Source organism: Polyergus mexicanus, unplaced genomic scaffold (genome assembly GCF_030449975.1).
Source record: "Polyergus mexicanus isolate NDT 795.1 unplaced genomic scaffold, iyPolMexi1.0 SCAF_8, whole genome shotgun sequence".
Taxonomy (NCBI): Eukaryota; Metazoa; Arthropoda; class Insecta; order Hymenoptera; family Formicidae; genus Polyergus; species Polyergus mexicanus.
In genome coordinates, this window is record NW_027223328.1 from 8,434,177 (window position 1) to 8,453,507 (window position 19,331).

The window sequence follows — 19,331 nt, forward strand, 5'->3', positions numbered from 1 at the left end:
TCTTGCTTCCACAATGAGCTCTTTCGTTTTCCTTCCCTCCCAATCTGTCTTTCTCTCTCGTGTATTTTCCGTCTCGCTCTCCTCTTTGTCTTCTCTCACTTTAATTCTCTCATCCCTTCTCTTTTCTCCATCCGCCCTTTGATTCCACGAACTCTACTCTCTATGTTGACTATCCTTGCTTTGAATTTCCACCTCCTTGTGGCTTATTGTTAGCTATATTTCTACGTATCTCGCTTGTTTCTTTTCCTTCAACAATTCTTCTATTTCGATTTGTTTTGTTACTTTTGTCTCTCGTCTATTTTCCGCGACGTTCACCCTCGCTCACGCATGTTTCCACTCCCACTCTCACTTCTATCACCCCTTTACGCACATTCCCCACTGTACACCCTTCTCCACATCGTCATCCCTCTCCCTGGACTATTTCTCTCCTTGGGTGCTCCTTTTCCCAGCCAATAATCTTCTCTCTCTCCCCAACCGACCATCCCCTCCAGGGAGGATCCTCGTAGCATCCCTCTCTCGTAGTTTCTCTATCACACCCTCATACTAGTCGCTTGGCAGCCACCCTCTCTGTAGCCCGCATCGTAGGGCGCCGTCGTCGTCGTCATCGTCGGACCAGCGGTTAACGGTCTCGCGCGGCACCGGGTCACTCAGTCGACACCGCGTCCCATTCGCGTTCACCACGTCGCGTTGTGATCCGTGCCGCGCCATTAATACGGTTGAACTACTGTCGCGAGCCAGCACCTCGTGACCATTCGTCAAGATACACCCGGTACTTTTGCTAACCAAGGTGATTACTAACCACTTGGACCGGAAAATCACCCGAGGACACGACATCGCTCATACCCTAATCTCGAAGCTGTCAGTTCGCCGAAGTCGCCAATCCGCGCGTCTCGTCTTCCGCGTTTGGACATCAATTCGAAATGGTTTGTTACTTCTTTCCTTTGATTTGCTCGGTATTACAGCGAACGCGCCACCGCCGGTGAATATTCCGGGCAATCGATTCACCAGGATAACGCCATGATCCTGGATGCCTAGATCTCGAGATCTGTTGACTGTTGGCAACTGGGTCAGGATGTAGCTTCGGTTATTCGCTCGTATTACGCGCATGTATTCCCAGGTATTCCCAGGTCACGTTGGTTAATGCCAGATCATTGAAGCTATCAGTATTATTCTCGGAAAATATCAATTTGATAGATTCTTCTTCTTATCAAAATGCTGAATTTTAGAAACCTTGGATCAATAGCAATGCATCAATAATGCAGATCTAGATAAGATTATAACAGTTGATCTTACGTGCCATATTTATTACGTTAAATATTTATATTTGTGCAAAATTGATGACATTCTCTTATTTCCCTCTTTCTGTCATTGATATTTATTATCTAATATTGCTATTAAAAACGCGATACATATATATTTCAATAGATAATGAAAACTCGGGTTGATAATTTAATGCATCGTGAATACATTGATTACGAAGAAGATTAAATATTTAGCTTTAAATGAAATATTAAACGTCATGCATTTTCTCATCTTTTACATGAAAGAGATTCTAGACATTATTTTACAGTATGATTTATATTAACGACTATGCTGAAATTTTATAATACGAGATATGATTATATGTTTAATAATATCTACATCTAAAATATGAATCAGATTTAACTATGAACAACGTATATTCAGATTCATCAATAACGTGAGCGAAATTTGATTATAATGCATCTTTCGGCGCTTGGTTAAATAAAACTTATCATTCGATTCTTAATCTGTTTATATGTTTCGCATTCACATTTCTTTTTTGCAAACGTATATATCTAGCAACAGAAACAATAAAATATCGCTGTATATTTCTATGACAGTGGTAGATAATAGCAAGATTTTAATCGAACATATATATATATCTTGTTTGCTGTGTTTTAACGCGTTGGCAAACTGGATGATTGCCTTGTGTGATTCGACTTGCCAAGTATCTATTTGATAAGCAGGACTTATATTCGAGAATCTGGTTCAGTGATTTATGCGCGCGTGCGCGCGCGTTGCTCTCGCCGGGAGAGAAGCTACATATATATATTTCTTAATTTATATGCACTAGTTTCTCAGAAATAAAAGTCACAAAACGATGTACAATTAGTTACACATGTTGCACAATTATAAAGACTCATACATGTTGCAAATCTCTTCTCTAAACTTGTCATTAATGTCTTAATTATAACGAATAGTCAAAAATCATATTTGTTATTACAAAGCAAAATTATATTAAAAAATTTTTGCGTTTTTATCTTCAAGTCACAGAACCTGATATCCTACCTGATGCCTACATGACGAAAACCAATACGAGATATACATATGTATTTTACTCGTAAAACACGAATTAAAATTCGCATTAATCTCATATGTCGGCGTAGCAATTTTTATTATATTGTTTTATCTTTATATTGTATTGTTTCAACTTTGATCATGTGGAAAGTAGCGATTAAAATCGCAGATTTTATTTTAGCGAGTATATATATATATATATATTTATATTGATTTTGCTGTTACAACTTTGAATAAATCTCCATTTACAATCGTATGCACACAATTACAAAAACCATTTTAAAACAGTTAGCTTACGAAAATGATAAAAAATGTTAAGCCCTTTTTATATAATTTACAATTTACAAGAAAACTCGGGATAAAATTTTATTTATAATTTTATGTATAGTATACAGAAACATTTAAAGAATAAAATAGTATAGCGTATCATAGTATATCATAGCATATAGTATGTATATAAAATACTCATCAAAATACACATACATATGCTAGAATGTGCGATACATAAAATTATAAGAAAACTTTATAATTTTAATTGAATAAAAATTTTTTTTGGTAGAATTTCGTCTTGATTTTTGTCACAAATTTTGAACTTTCAAATTTCCAATTATTCTAGAATATTTTTCGTTTATATTATTGACCAGTCGTAAAATCTAGCTTCCAGCTCGAAAACACCTGTTCGGATCACGATTGATCAAGATATTCCTTAATAGCTGTAATCTATAGATATGTACTGCATTTCAATCCATTCGAACGTACGTGCTTTGAAGCGCGCGACGAGAGCCGCGTTTTCCGCTTTCCATTGCTAACAATATAAATGTCTGACTGAAGCGCGGATACTTACTACTGCGTAATATACGGCGACGTCTGTTCGCGAGCGGCGCGATCTACTTGGCACACAATCGTCAGCCTCTTGTCCTATCGAGTAGCGAAAAGCATCCATTTAGCGCAAATGTAGTTTCATCTGATCAAGACGGATTGATTTATCTGGCACAATTTTGAGTCTCTCCCCATCTTCGGTCAAGAGAAATACATGTTTAACATGATTTTGATTCTGTTTCCTGTTGCTATGTTTCACGAGTAAGAAATCATGAATGAATTGCCAATTCTTTGTTATTTCGCGATGTTTCACATACGCTTGTTTCATAGTAAAACAATTAATCATCTCTTCCGCTATTGAAATCGTTACGTTGATAGACACAAGACATATCTGACGTGAATTATTAATGATGAATAAAGTCATTCAAATCAAGTCGTTAATCATTAATTCATAATTAACATTATTTATATCGAGAAAAGATTGTTGATAATTGTTCATTAATAATGATAATATATATTTATTTATAATATAAGAATATTGAAATGGAATTTTTTTTTAAATAAAACTTTGCGATTAAATTTTGCGCACATCATTCTCTTGAAATTCCAAAGAATACGGTCTTTCATCCTGTTAAGCTCGTTAAAGTATCTTAGGAAAAGAAACTCGGAGAGGACTGGGTGACGTATGAAGGTTTCAATGCCACTCCAGAGATAATATTTGCGATTATAGTCTACAGTAAACGACGTATATAACAATTTTGCAAAATTGTCACGTTTAGAATTTTAGAATCTGACACGTGTTGAAAAAGCAATTTCGATAGTAATATTTTCCTATATTATATCATGTTGGAGTTTTTCATAAAGATTCCATTTTCCCCATAAAGATTCCTATTTTACAAAAATAATTAAACGTAGAAAATGTACAAATACGATCTAATAAATATTATATGGACAAAATATAATTTTTATATAAACTGATAAATCTTATTTCGTTTTAAGGAAAGATTTGCATGTATAAGAATTCCATTTTATGATCCACTGGACGATCACAAAAATTCAAACATAGTAATCTTCCGACAGTGCGTCGAGCTTTCAAGAAAAAAACTTTTAATCGACGATTAAATCGCATTTTTCACGAAATCAATTTCAAATATATAATATTATCATGAGGGCAAGAAAAATATCGGGTGATGCATTAATAAGTATAAAATCGCAGTGCGATTTAGCCGTAAAGCTGTCAAACAAAAATGAGCAACGGGATGATTCACAGAGGAATAGAAGGATAATCGTATTTCCGACGAATTTCCGGAGACTCAATTGATTGACTCATTGGCACCGGCCAACGATACGGCCTGTAATTTTGAGTCGCGTACCACCATATTTAAGTACATACGTACATATGCGAACAGCAGTAGTCGGTCTGTCTGGAGTCCGAGGGCAACGCCTCGTTTCTGAATTTTCATCGATCTCTCCAAATCCGTGAGCTCGGCCTTAGCCATCGTCAGCGACGTCGCGTTGTATTTTTAGACCGACCGAATAAAGCCTCTCCGAATACGCCGTTAAAAATAAACATTCGGCGGAAAATGAGAATAATAAAGGTCAACGAGGCGTGATCATCGCGCGATAGACGATCATTCAAAATACACGAAATAGTAAGCTAATACATTTTCTATTATCTTGAGTAATTGTTCTAGATTAGTGTTAGAACTTCTGAAATAATAACTTTTAGCTATTGTTTTATTTTAATGCAAGAGAGTATTGGATATTCCAAAGTTCGATAATTAACTTCCGTACGCGCACACGCACAAAAAAAAATGATTAAAGCTGTGTTTTAAATTTATTTAGCAACTCTCGTTGACGTTAGCGGAAAGTTTATCAAGGTATTACTTTGTGACGGCTCGCGCGAATAATTTCGCGGACACATACTTACGTACATATACATACTTTGTTCGATATCGCGTACTATATTCGCATAACAGAGAAATCGCTGGATATTGTTATTCAATTTCACAGATCCGTCTAAAAAAAAAGATGTATTTAAAATAAAAAATTATGCCAGTTAACGACGTTAACGCAAACTGGCTTCATCTTTATCGTACCGTGTAAATTTACAAGAAATTTTTATATGCCCACTTTATTGAATTTTAATAACATTTATCTAGCTGCTCGCGTATATTAAAAAATAATATTAGATATATAATACATATATAATATTTCAATTTCGCTCGTGTATTCGTGATTGAACTCAATCGCATTTTAGTAAAATATTTAATAAATAGATACATTCATTTTCTGCTATTTTAATGAAAAATAAATCAACGTTGACCTACAGAAATTTCAAATTAAAATAAATATTAGCGCCAACGGGAAATGAATTCTGGTCAGAAAAAGTATTCTCCATTCAAACAAAATTACAAAAATTCGTCGAGCTTTTTGCTGCAAATTCCGCGGAAACTTTGGGACCGTATATTCGCGAAACCGAACTGTTAAAGTTCCAGGATAGACCGGTGTAAAAATGAATCGAATTATTAAGGTTTCTCTATATGTGGTATCTATATATAGGACGAACACAGTATTGGAAAAAGTTTTTATCAGTATATGTGGGAGAGGGAGAGAGAGAGAGAGAGAAGAGGGAATGTATATGTTCTTCGTTAACGATTCGACACGGATGATAGTATTGAAAGAATTACTGCTAATTCATTCCAATAGGAATATGAAAATGAATTACATCGTAGAGTGTAAGCGGAAATTTTCCAACTGCTGCAACATTATTCCATTAGGATCTCTCTTGATATCGTTGGTGATTTAATATCTATAACGAGTTCGATTTATTTCTTTTGATTTATTTATTCGCTAAAACAAAATTATCTCCAAATTCATCAACGGATTCGTACAAAAGACATGTATCTCTTTCCTGCTGGATCCGCGTGCGAGACATTGAAGAGTAAAATATCAACAATTGATGATATTTATGATATTATAAATATCGTTAATTGTTGATATTTTATTCTCCCTGTATACGCTTCGAGGAAAAATATCAAGCAAGATATATATCTTTTAATATATATATATCTTGCTTGATATTTTCTCTCGTGGCATTCACATTCCTGCGATGTTATTTCGGCATTTGCTCCTTAACGACTGACTCTTAACTCTAGTGTTCGTATAATATGTGTTTATATCGTGCGTAGTTGCGTGTTGTTGTTTCTCCCTCTCTCGCCAATACCTCGCATTGCGTGAATAACGAGGCACTGCTCTAATTTAATCTTTATTCAAATGTATCGAATAAACTAAGCATTTGGAGGTCTTGTGTATACCAAAATAATAAAAAAATTGATACCCTCGTTTTACACTATACACTATTTTCCTCAAGCTTTTCCACACTCTCGTAAAAAGTTTTCACATCTTCACAATGTATACTCGATATTTTATAATAGCAAAATCTCGTTTTATTCAAATATAAATAAGAATTCCGCGTAAAGTTTGTTTAACAGCGAATGATAATTCTCTGCTCGTGGTGCCGAGATGCGAAGTTATCCGCTTGTAATTAAACAGAAAAGTTTAAGTACGTGCTTTGAGAATATCTGGAGATACGACTTGTTTATGCAAACTGCACCACGTCCGAGAGCACGTTGTATACATCATATACTTGTCGTATCATCTTGTTACCCAGTAAGAATTTAAACGTAACATTATTAAGCAAAATGCATTTAGATGTATATTTCTATGCATATTTATGGCTTATATTATCATAAAGTTATTAAAATATTTGCAGGCGAGATGAATCTAATAAATGTATATTTTTTTACATTTAAATAAAACCTAATTATAAGAGTGAAAAAAATTTTAATAAATAAAAAAGTTAGAATGACAATGGATGCAATTTCATCAGAGTTTTTGAACCAATTCGTTAAAGCCATTCCTTTTTAGCAACAGCGTTCTAGGGATCTATTATTCACCCGAAATAAACGTGGAACGAATGTAAATAGCGTTCGACATACGATTAAGTTTCTAGTACCCATATCCTTCTGCTAATCTTGTGACATAAAGCTCATTGTTGAGTTTAGATACAAGATAAATTGAATATAAACAAGAGTGGAAAAGATTTTAAAGTTCTAATCCATTTCCTTTTTTTTCTTTTTTTTTTTACTTGAAAATAAAATTTTATGTTTCATTCATCATCGTGCTATTATCTGCAAAATAATTTTTGTTGGATCATATTTTTGTACTATGCATTGTACTATGTATATATTACATTTTTTACGATTTGATAAAATGTTTGTCTTTACGATGAAAAATATAAAGTTTTAAATCCTATTATAATATTCTATTATAAATTCTATTATAATACATATATATCTTTTTCTACAATTTAAATATTTGTTATTATTTTTTAAACATTCCTTTTTAAATATTATTTATTCAGACATTCTTCATAAACAGGATGAAATCTTCGAGCGCATATTAAACGGAGAGTCCTTGACAATTCAAGTTTTATTAAAGAATTTTGTGTAAAATTAATGCAGTGTTTGTGCGCCAAGTATCGCGCTCTATCAATCATAGACAGGGGAAACGCAGTAGAAGAGCAGATACGTTGTTAATAGGAATCGTGAATAACCGCGCGCGGTTGACAATGACGTTGATGAGTGGAACAATAACGCCAAGAGCATTGTCAATTGCATTCGCGAGGGCACGCATCGAACGGAGGACAAAAGCTCTCATTCCCTCTGTCGCGCACGGAGACAACCGCCGTACACTCACTCATTAACGACTTGCATCTTTACCTAAACAAAGACCCTTATCGTTTCTTTGTGTCCTTATGTGTAGGTGATAATACGTTAAAACACCCGTCGCACAATTACAAAAAGGACAGCTACTCTTGAAAAATGTAGCCGTCATTATCGTCGTTGCTTTTCGAGATTACGTTGCCCTTCGTAAACACGTATACTTCGTAATTCGAAAGATTCCGAAGAATTTGTGTACCATTGAATTCGCGCAATCGGCACATCTGTGTGTGTATGTCCCCGCTCCTCTTCCATATGTATAGATTTTAATATTATCAAAACAGTGAGGGAATCTCGCGAAATATTCAAATGCACGTTTTAACTGAATAGAACTCTGTATGCAAATTAATTTTGAAACTCTTGTGCAGTTTCTATTAAATCCCTCTTGCGCAAAATGCAGTTCGCACATTGTGTGTGCAAAATAATAGTTGCGACGTATAAACGCGAATATATTTCGTAGCTTTGTCAGTAACAATAATAAGAATCATAATTACCAAATTCTTTGAAAAATATTTAGTAGGCGGAACGCGAAATAATTCAAAAATAAGCGCTTTAATATATAAAGAGAAATGCTGTTCCGGCTAATTAAATCCGTTTGAAGTCGAGAATTATATAAGCTCGCTTTAAGTTCAGTTAATTAGCATGTTTGTTACCGGGACGATATTCAAATTTTGATATTTTGTAATATCTTGATATTTGCGAATGAATAATATTCTTCTTCTTCCAATAAATATGAAATTCATGCAGAGATTTAAATAGAAGACCTTCATCGATACGCAATTATTAGCATATTTTTTGACGTGTATAAATGTTGCGATGCGACACGATAAAAAGATCACTTTTTGATGCTGTTAGCTCATACATATTAATGTAAACTGTATTTTATTTTCATTTTCCGAAATATTTTCCTATCACCTTTTACCGCTGTAACCTAAATATCGACATGCTTGTAGAGACGCGGAACGTTCAGCGTATCTCCGAGCAATAAAGTGTTCACTAATTTTGCTAATTGGGACGGTTATTGTTTCAATAACTAACTTTTTATAAAACATGAAATAACGATGAAATTGCTCCGGGCAAGAGATGCTTCTCTGATAAATGCTAATTGGACTTGTAAAAGCAGGAAACAGAGAATCTAAGAATATTATGCAACATACATATTCTTCTTTAAACCCACTTTAGACGATCTATAATTCGTGACAAAATTCAAGATAGAATTCTATTTATAATTTAAGAAAGAATATGTATATATTGCATAATATTTTTACATTATTCTAAAATATATAACAAATGCGTGTTTTTTTTTTTTATACAACGATATTTCTGTATATAAAGATCATTCTCTGAAAATATAAAAATGATATAGAAATAAATGCGAAATAAATGTGTATATATAAATTTTTTCTTTTCCAAGACTTTGAAATTCTGAAACTTCTTATAATACTACACTTGATCTCCTCTTGAATTTCCTGCATCGTAATTGTGTAAATATTTCAATGATATTCTGTCAGATAATATTCATTGGATAAAGGCGTAAATTCGATGAATCTCATCGATAACGGCATCTACGGTCGATGCAATTTTCCGCGCCGAAGAGACCACGACACTTGCAATTCGGCGACCGCGCCGTTGAATTCGCACACCACGAAGCTTTTCGGAAACAATATCACCGTTGTTAATTAATAAACGGCGAGCAAATTTCATCTCGAACTAATCTGCGGATCCGTTAAAGCGCGACAACGACGGATTCAGCGCCGCTACTGCGTCAACTGCATTTATATGCATTCGTGTGACAATTGGCCGTTGTTGCAAAACGCTCACCGGACACAACGAAAGCATTCATCCCCGACCCATGAATACTCGTCTTTTCTGTTGACGAGAATTCGTTTTAATTGTGGAATACAAAGGACCGTTTGGAGCGCATATACAAAAAGCGTATGTGTGTACGCGATGGGTTTAACGAAGCTAACTTGTTGATCTCACTTAAACGGGGAGCTTGATTAAAAAGACCGTCTAGGGAATAATCGCACCGCGGTGTCTGTTTCAAGAATCGAGCTCGTCATCCGAGGCTCCGCATTGTTAACGCAAAAGGAGTTCGAGTTCAAGTGCATGTTTGCCGAAACTTGAATTTCGAAACAGAGCGCAACCGATCCGTAGCGGATTTCAAATTCTAGAATTTAGAGCCGAGATTCCAAAGACGCCGGCTTGTCGAATCTCGAAGATAGTTTCGAGCGAGGTCGGAATTAATTCACGAGAAACTCGTGATAAAGCTCGTCGCTGTATGTGAGCAGAGAATAAAATTAATTCGGCACAAGTTTTTCGTTTTTTTTTTGTTTTTTTTTTTCGAGATATCTATAGAAGCGTGATATCTTTCGTTAAAATAGAAATTTCGTTAAAATGGCAGTTGCACGCAGTGTGTGCCGGTTTTTTTTTTTTTTTTTTTTTTTTTTTTTTTTTTTTTTTTTTTTCATTGAAATTTTCAGAAACGTTTAAAAGTTTATAACTCGAAAAGGGGAGATCTTTTTAATTACATACAAATTTTCTTCAAAAAAGAAAAAAATTTAGAAGCTATCTTTCAACAATTTGTAAGTTTAAACCCTGTATTTTTAATCATATCAACAATTTTAATTATGATTTGTAACTTCTTTTTTTTTTTATTAAGGCGAGCAAAGAAATCAAAATTTTTTTTCCAAAACCTATCATCTGCTTGCTAGCTTTCTAACTGAAGTCGAAATCTAGTTTCACAAGTATGTATATTATGTATCCGCAAAAGCATCGATCGCGGAGATTACAAATCGAGGAATCATCCACAATAATCTTTCTGTCCCGTAGAAAAGCAGCGCTTTCGGCGCTGTTTAAAGAAGCGTTCGGCTTGAAAGAACACGAGATCGTGTTAGAACGCTTGATTACATCTTCCGCTTTATTCTTTGCTCAGATCAGACTGGTAAATTTCAACGAGAAAAGGTCAGAAAAAAAAATTTGCGGTACGCGATAGCGAATTCTAATTTTATTCAATGGCAAATACCTACGTTTGCATGCAAGTATTAATTTCTTGCTTCCATTATATTTTATAAAGAAAAAAATATAACGAAGTCTCATATTATATTTTATGATAAAAATACAAAAAGATTCATCATTTAGTTCAATAATACATAATAATAATAGTATATGTATATTAAATATTAAATATATTATATATGTATATTTAATATGTATATTAATTATGTGTATATATTAATATTACAATGCAGCAATTTTACACAACAATGCATTATACATATAGTAAACACGCTATAATAACAATTATATTTTTATAGGTATATCGTGAATAACCGTCGTTGTAATTTCTACTTACTGTACTCGCTTAATTCAAAACCGATCTTATCCAGAGCAAACGTTAATTACAATAAAGCGATATTGTAATTAGCTGAAAATTGTTTTCCAGCTTGGCCGAGCTCGAATCGCAAAGGGGAAAATGTTCGGCGATTAGACGGAGTCGAAGAGAGATGCATCTAAAGTACCCTATTTTCGACTCTACGAGGTACACATGACGACGTCTCCTCTCTAGGTCGTATGACAAAATGTGATGATGTGACAGCCCCTTCCTTCCGACCCTTCTTGCACACGGTAGACTCACTTCCATCGGTGTGTTGCTAACAAGCAAATCCTTTGATCGATGCTGACGTTTGCGCAGGGCCGCAAACTTCGTCGTTACTCGAAAGAAATCTTTTCAGTAGTGACTCAAAGAACTCAGAAATTAAAAGTCACGTCTCAGAAATTCGAGGAAATCAGGAAGCTCCTACAGTCCCTGAATTTATCTCCTCGCATATTTATGTGTATAATGGCATCGGTCATTTGAGGATACTGAGGAAACGACGGCAAAAAGTAATCCACGTATATTCTTAGACAGAGATAAATGATAAATATGGTAGTCACGAACAATAAACAAAAGTCAAATTGTAAGAATGATAAATCAGAAATATCATTACAAAAACAAGAATTTATTATTTCTGATTTATCTTCATGTATTTTTACATATACGATAATTAAAAAATGATAGTGCGCAGAGAAATGCGTATATCTTCGCGAAAAAATATTTAAGAGCGATAAAATTTTTGTATGTTTTTTGCATTATATCTTTGCTGTAAAATATAAAATATCTTTTTTCTAAATTATAATAATATATAACTGCGTAATGTAAATGCGCGTAAATGATCATATTTTTATTATATATTTTAATTATTTTTTAAATATATATGTATTTTACATATATTTTTATATTTGCAATCGCGAAATTGGTCACAGATTTGACGAAGCAATAAATAACTTTTCTCTCTGGAATATATGGAATAATGAAATTTTCTTTTCCAAATTTTCAATTTCCTTTCTTTTCCAATTTCTTTTCTTCATGTTCCGATTGAAATAAATTAACAATGAATAGAGTGGAAAAAAGGCGTTTTGTGTATGAAAGACCCTATCGTTTACTCTATTTGTCACTCCGTGACTTCCGCTCGTTTCCTCAAAATAGAACTCAACGTGCGCGCGACGAATATTCGACGAATATCGTTGTCAGTAATATTGAAATTTTTAAAAATTATATGTGAATGCTATTATTGATACTCTCATATTTTCATATATTCCATGCATATGAAAAAAATTTAAATAATTATATAATTTTATATATGTATAACGTATTTTTTTATATAATATCATATATCGAGATATCGGAAATAAAAAACAGATTTATTGGTTGGTATAATTTATAAAAGCCTAAAGAGAACAAGTCCTATTATTTAATTTCTTAAAAGAATTAATTAATTGTTATAAATAATATAAAGAGTTGGTAAAGTATAGAGCATTTTAATAACTGTGATCTAAAGTAAACGAGCTAAAACGCGAAAGAACCGTATATTGTATTTGCGAAATATATACAATATAACAAGACATATAATAACAGAAAAAGGTTCCAAAAAATGCAAAGAGCAAAAGAAAGATAAAATATATAATATTAAAAAGATGGAAGCTGAGGGGTTGGAAGTGAGAAGGAAGGGGAAACGTTGCTATGCATTCTGCTAGTTCATATCTTTTAAACCCTCGCCTGCAATAAAGTGAGAGATTTTCGTTCCAGGTGACAAATCGGGAAGAAAAGATACAAAGATGCCGGTCGGTGGACGAGTCGCTGGTAAAGTCGGGATATACAGCTCCCACTACAATGGTAATGTGGATGTGGATATCGTTCTATTAGGTATATATGATGGCCACGTCGGCGCCAAAGCAATTTTTGATGTTACGGGCATTCTTTGCGCATGTAAATTCGTCATGCGCATACATCAATGTTAATGAAGTACAGAAATTGCTTCGGTATGATTGTGATTCCGAAATAAATTGTTGGCAATCGGTGGCGTAATTCTGTTAGCAAATTGTTGAGAGGACTTTTTTTCCTACGTATACCGTAACATTATTTCTATATATCGCATGTGTGATATATAAAAAAATTTTCCTATTATTTCAGTATAATTTGCTTTGTATTCTCGCGATATATATGCATATATATATATGTGTATCGCGAAAATAAATTTATTTTTGGTATCGAATTTTTTTTTTTCCAAACACGAATTAAAGTCCTTTCGAGAAAAAAAAAAAAGAGATGCGTGTATTAATGTTGTTATTTTTCATGTCTTTTTATAAGATATTAAAACTATTTTATTGTAATCAAATTGCTTGCAAAAATTATTAATTGTTATTTGAAATATTGCCATCTTATTTCTTTCAAAGCTTGGCTGGTAATTCTCAATGTGCTTTGGTTACGCAAAATAGTTTTCTGTAACATATAAAATTACCGAGATGTATCATATATTACATAAAATAAAGTCAATATTTATATATGATAAATTTTATATTTTATATTTATTCTTTTTTCCAAAGATACGCAAGAGATATGAAAGATTCGTATAAACTGAATTGGCATAGAAAATTGAACATATTTCGTATAAGATTGCATACACACAATACTAATATTATTACGCCACTAAAACGTCAGACAACTATACCAGACAACCTCCTACCGTATAATACGAATCCCAACATAGATAGTTAAATACAAAGCTCACTTTTTTGGCAGCGATGTAAAATTGTTAGTGAAATCAATAACGCGTTCAAAATTACGCTAATGTTTACCGGATCTAGTGGAGAATTTACGAATATGTTGACCCTGGGCCAGTTGGCAGCGATATTGCTCTCTTTCTCTCTATCACTAATAATTTAAAAATAAAATTTTCTATTTTATCTTAATCTTCAACATTTATTTAACGATTGAATTTTCTGCAAACATTTGCTTTGAATTTTACCTCGACATGACTCACCAATGTTCGTAGAGATTTAAAATATCAAAGCGCACAAATTGCTCGTTTAATTTGACTCAAAACGCGGCATTATTTATTATTATGAAATCATCGAGAAACGATTCTACGTGGGCAGTAGTATAACTCGAGTTTAAGATGAACTTGTATGTAGAGAGATCTTGAGATCAGATTGAAGAAGCTTACGCTACGCTTCTTAAATCTTCCTAAATTAATCTTTCACAAGCTCATATCTGAATATCTTTCTCAATCAATTTTCTACATTCAAGTTCATTTTAAAATAAGAGAAGCTTACTTGTTATGACAGAGGAAAAATTAGATTTCATAGAGCGACAAATTATGAAAATAGCTTAGGAACATCAGACTCAGGCACAGCACGGCTATGAAAATGGAAACAATATATGGGCTTTAGGAAAAAAGTCTTCGTAAACCATGTTTTTTTGCATGCCAATCAAGCTTTAAAGCTTTTTTTAAGTATACAATTTCGTATTATGGTAAAAAAATATTATTGTAAAATATTATTATAAAAGCATCATTCGCTCTAATTTTATGAATATACCAATATAATGTTTTTCTCATAACAATATTATTCCTAAAATTCATTCTTTTTACGAATGCCACAAAATTTTACGCCGTATAATACGTAAAAAGACTTAGCTAAAAGTTTCCTATTCCGTTAAGAAAGAATATCATTTGAATGACATCAAAATATGTAGTGTAAAAGCATGTGAAAAAAAAAGTATAACACAAATGCAATATAAATGTGTGTCATTCTAGGAAAAGGCTACAGTGGCATAAATGAGGAGATCATCTGGATCAGCATAGGTATGGGGATCACCATAGCGATCCTGATTACCATAGCGTTGTGCTACATCGCCCGTGAAAAGTGTCGCAAGCGGCACGAAGGATACTACACGTCCTGACGTATGTTTCCGCCGCCTTCATGGGCATCCTGGTCTTTTAGCCCGACGACACCAGGAATACTATTCAGTCCAACCTCGTCGAGAGGCAAGCCGCGGGCTTACTACATCACCGTTTGAATTCTTGTATACTCTGTTACAGAGGAAAATCTCTGGATGTCATACGAAAGTCATAGAATATACGAATAGAAAATGAATGCAAAATATAATGCTACATTAACATAAATGCAGTATAAAAATAGATTTATACATGCATCAAGATTGAAAATTTTCGGTCATATCTCTTCTCTAAAAAGAAACCAATTAAAACAAAAGAATAAAAAATTTTAGGTCATAATTAAAGTTTGAAAATATCATATAATCGAGATTAGATGAATCAAAATTACAAAATGGAGAAAGAATTTCGGGGAAAGAATATATCTCGCACGCATTATAGAACTTTAGAGAACGAGATATATACTTATATTTATAAAGGTTCTTCTTTGTGTGAATGTAATGTTTTATCATTTTATTTTTATCCTCTTTGCGGAATATATTCCGTATCTCGTTCGCGCAATGCACACTCAGCTGATATCGCGCGTTATGGAATTGCAGCCTGGTCTTTTCCTGAAAGAGAGGACACATTTCGTACCATTACGTTCACTGGCAAGAAATAAAGATTTTCGAGAAAGGGGAAAATTGTCGTTGTTGAAAGACTTAAAAGTTTAATGAACGCATCTACGTAAACAGAGAACAACATGGATCTGCAACACATAATAGACTATTCAATTATCCTCGACTATTCGAGAAAAACACTGTAAGTAGTAATACTCTGATGTTCAATAAATTGTGATTTCTTCTAAACGTATCCGAGCTTTGTATCTATATAGTAGCGAGGTGTATGTAGACAATGGACTATTATTCTCATTCGTATTTATATCTATATATATTCTAAGAAAGAGTCTCCCAGTATCAAAGTCCCAGTATTTCTATAAGATAACACAACGCATTACTAGCTAATTAAAGCGCACTGTACAGATAGAGTTATGTTCTAGGCAGTTTAACTGCCGAAATAAATGGACACGTCCTAAAATCAATTGATACTTATGCAAACATATACGTATTTTTTGAAATTTAAATGTCGAGCAGAAAAATAAATTGACTTTATAAATATGTATTCTTCATTTTATGAGAAAAGATCTCATTTTTTCACAAATGCCCGCTAGCGAGAATGAAAATAACCAGAACAGAATTAAAATGAGATCGAAAAAAATTCAGTGACTGTAGAATTACACAATTTTAAATTCTTTATTTTAAAAATTATTGTTTCTTTTTTAATCCAAGTATTTTTATCACATGATTAATATTTTTCGGAAAATCTCTAAAAATACATAAGAATTTAAATATCGTATTTTTCACATTGAGCGAATTTAATAATTAATATATAATATATTTTATGCAATATTTGCAGTATATTTAATGCCTTTTAAGCAATTGTATTATGTAGCCGTTCTAATCACTAATACGTATGCTATCGCCCGGAATGTCGGTTTCGTTCAGTACTTCATTTATTCATTCAGTACTTTAGCTCGGGACAAATAAAAGTGTCTCATCAGAGCGTTCCCAAGTAGAAAATTCTTCTTTCGAATAAAACTGCAATGATTTACGACTATTACGTATCACGAGCGTTTACGGATCGCACAATTTGATCCTTTATCATGCCATAAATTACAAGCCAAAGCTTCAAGTCTCATTCGAAAAGATAAAAATTATCAAAAAAATCTTCATTTTTTTCACAAATATAATATTAAATATAAGTTTTATGTTCTTTTTAAAGCGCAAGCGTTTTAAAGTTTATATTAGGCCAAGTAATTCTTTCGTGTTAATCCATTTATCATAATTAACTTTGTTATATGTGCTTTTCGCGTTCCGAAATCCATTTATATAGCAACGTTATTACATTACGATAAAGTTTCAATCTCGCGTTTTTTCGCTTTTTATTCGCGGTCACTTGAGAAAATCGCTTAACCCTTTCAGAAATCGTTGTCATATACGCTTTCCTGCTTCGATCGATACTTAGATAGCACTTCATATTATTGGAACTGTTGTGACGATACTTTCTATAATATTTTCGCGAAACATGTTTTCTATAAAAACGTATATTTACAAATAAGCTCTAAATCAGTTTCAATCGCGCTGTCCTTTCATATAGTTCTTTTTTTTAATCCTTAGTGTTAGAATATATCCAAAAGGAGAGAAAATATGACATATTAAAGTCAGAAACAAATAGTTTTAATTATTTGAAAAAAATGAATGACTTAACACACAAGTCGACTTTGAAATAAAATTGTAATACTTGAGTGCACATAAATAAAGATTCTCGTTTCTTCGACAAAACGCTATAAAATATCTAACGTGATATTAAGGAAGATGTAACAAATTTCCAAAGCGCAAATTGCGTTTATTAACGCGATGAATTCAATGAAAATGTAAAGTTTTACGAAAATTTTTACATCTAATAAGAGGTGTCGAGAGAACAGCTTTAAACATGTAATTTTTACTGTAGACGAGTTTCTTTTTTGCACGAACGCCGGATCCAAACGACTTTTTCTATAGCGTAGATATATACTCTCATTAGATATAACTTAGACTTCATCAGTGCATCTACGTAATTAATGGAGTACTTTAGCTACGTAATCTCGAGGCTACGATTCACTCAGTATAACGTGTAAGAATTGACCAAATTCTAGAATATATTTCTGAACTGAAATTATACTCGAGCTTCGATCTAAATCGATGTCTAGAGAAACTATTATATATATAGAATAATGGGAATATTTGTTATTAAAGCAGAAAGTTTTTCTGAAGCCTTGTTCTTCAAAAATCGAAAAATTTTACGCAATTATATAAAAATATTTGTTGAAAACTAAAAGTTTACGACGAATGATAACTGTCTGGCCCTTCTATAAAAACTAATTTTAAATTTGCCGTATGCCGTTGCGAAAACGTTTCTCATAGAAGAGAAATATATAAACATATATTACGATTCGAAAAAGAGACCATCGTGGTCAATATATGTAGCTTCGAGGAACTTTATGTGTTAGATTGTTAGAAAGTTATATATATTGTTATGACGTGAATAAAAAAGATATTGTGTAGATAACGCGTTAGAGAGATCTGGTATAAATGCGAAATGGTCGATTGTCAATCGACAATGAAATGATAAAAATGGGAATAAACTTCACACACATTCACACACATAACATGTATTATCTCTGTCTTATTTGCAAAAATACACGATGGTCAATGCACGGTTTATTCGCCTTCAGATATCAAAAAAGAGATGTGATTATTGGCACACTCGTTTTCTCGTCCAATATATGTATTTACAGCCGATGTAAATATCATTATAATTTATGAATTTTTATCTAAATGGTAAATTATTCTTGTAGAGTTATATTATAATTATATATTCTAATCCGCGAAATGAACTAGAAGTTAGAATAGTTTATTTAACTCATCAAGAGTTAATTTATTCGGGAGTAAATATTTTAAATCTTCATTATTGCATATCTACTTAAATAATTAAAAATTTGCATTTATATAATCGTTATAATATCCGCGTGTAACTGTGTGAATAACAAATAGTTTCTGTTTCATTCGATTCTGTTCAATTCGATTTGTATCAATCGAGAGAATGAAAAAGACCCGGTCGTTACTGGCGGAATTATTAATTAATTCCAACGGATTGTCCGTGTTGAAGAGGTTTAACACGATCGGTAAATCTTGCACATGAATGTTCCTTGCGCGTAAAATTCATTATCGTGAACTTTAGAAAGAGAAAGAGAGATATGTATTTTATAATCATTGGAGAAACAAAGAGAGCTCCACACACCTGCAAAGCGCACACACACAGCGCTTATTTTACAGATTTTAAATATAGTATTATTGTATTTAACGCGCGCGGCACTTTGTGAGTACATACGATTGTATACACTTGATAGTTTGTATTTCTATCGAAAGTAGAAGAAATGCCGTGCGATATTACATCTGCAAATGACCAACTTGATAGATCGCTATATGTATTAACGACGTACTATTTCTTCATTTGGGCATTTGTAATGAATAAACTACTAGTAATAATTATATCG

The 19,331-nt window shown here is 32.9% G+C and overlaps 1 protein-coding gene across 3 annotated transcripts; it reads left to right on the forward strand.

Annotated features, from left to right (window-relative positions):
- Nucleotides 1-568: 568 nt before the first annotated feature.
- LOC138935400 (uncharacterized) lies at nt 569-19,317 on the forward strand. 3 transcript variants are annotated; one of them, XM_070299941.1, is made up of 4 exons: nt 569-923; nt 11,368-11,463; nt 13,051-13,167; nt 15,059-19,317. In XM_070299941.1, the coding sequence occupies exons 3-4, from the start codon at nt 13,080-13,082 to the stop codon at nt 15,202-15,204; spliced, it is 234 nt and encodes a 77-aa protein (XP_070156042.1). In that variant the 5' UTR covers nt 569-923; nt 11,368-11,463; nt 13,051-13,079; the 3' UTR covers nt 15,205-19,317. The 3 variants fall into 3 exon arrangements, with proteins under 3 accessions (XP_070156042.1, XP_070156044.1, XP_070156043.1); XM_070299943.1 differs by having other exon boundaries at nt 13,051-13,137; XM_070299942.1 differs by having other exon boundaries at nt 569-787.
- The last annotated feature ends 14 nt before the right edge of the window (nt 19,318-19,331 follow it).

What these genes read in the sequence shown, in the direction of transcription:
- LOC138935400 (XM_070299941.1), top strand. Translation starts at nt 13,080, where the DNA reads ATGCCGGTCGGTGGACGAGTCGCTGGTAAAGTCGGGATATACAGCTCC. An exon ending in TGTGGATATCGTTCTATTAG is followed by an intron (nt 13,168 to 15,058) that starts GTATATATGATG and finishes GTGTCATTCTAG; the next exon opens with GAAAAGGCTACAGTGGCATA.